The sequence below is a fragment of the Buceros rhinoceros genome, unplaced genomic scaffold, assembly GCF_000710305.1.
Source record: "Buceros rhinoceros silvestris isolate BGI_N320 unplaced genomic scaffold, ASM71030v1 scaffold21548, whole genome shotgun sequence".
Lineage (NCBI taxonomy): Eukaryota > Metazoa > Chordata > Aves > Bucerotiformes > Bucerotidae > Buceros > Buceros rhinoceros.
This window is the reverse complement of record NW_010425403.1, coordinates 1-329: the sequence shown is the minus strand read 5'-3', so window position 1 is coordinate 329 and position 329 is coordinate 1. Positions and strand designations below refer to the sequence as shown.

General features: G+C 69.6%; 1 protein-coding gene across 1 annotated transcript in view; it reads left to right on the top strand.

Annotated features, from left to right (window-relative positions):
• The window catches only part of HEXA (hexosaminidase A (alpha polypeptide)), a gene marked incomplete at both ends in the record, with an annotated part of 5369 nt that extends 5277 nt beyond the window's left edge, over positions 1-92 (top strand). Inside the window, 1 exon segment of the mRNA XM_010141147.1 lies at positions 13-92. Coding sequence (XP_010139449.1) covers positions 13-92 — 80 coding nt within the window.
• Positions 93-329: the final 237 nt, after the last annotated feature.

Genomic DNA, 329 nt, shown 5'->3' with positions numbered 1-329 from the left:
GCCTTAGCCGAGAGGCTGTGGAGTAACGCGACCGTCAGGGACCTGCAAGATGCCTACATGCGGCTGGCCGACTTCCGCTGCCAGCTGCTCGGGTAAGCCTCCTTCCTCGCAGCCGGGCGCTGGCTCGCGGGGATGCTGCAAGGGCCACCTGCCCCGCGGCTCGCCCCCGGGAGGGCAGCGAGGGTGAACCCTCCTCGCTGAAAACGCTGAGCATTCCTCCTGGCTGTGCAGAGCTGGCTCCCTGCGGCGCTGGAATGGAGCCCCTGCTGCTGGCGTGGGCTGGGGACTCTGGCGAGGAGGGGGCGTTGTGCCGACCAAGGGGGATCCGC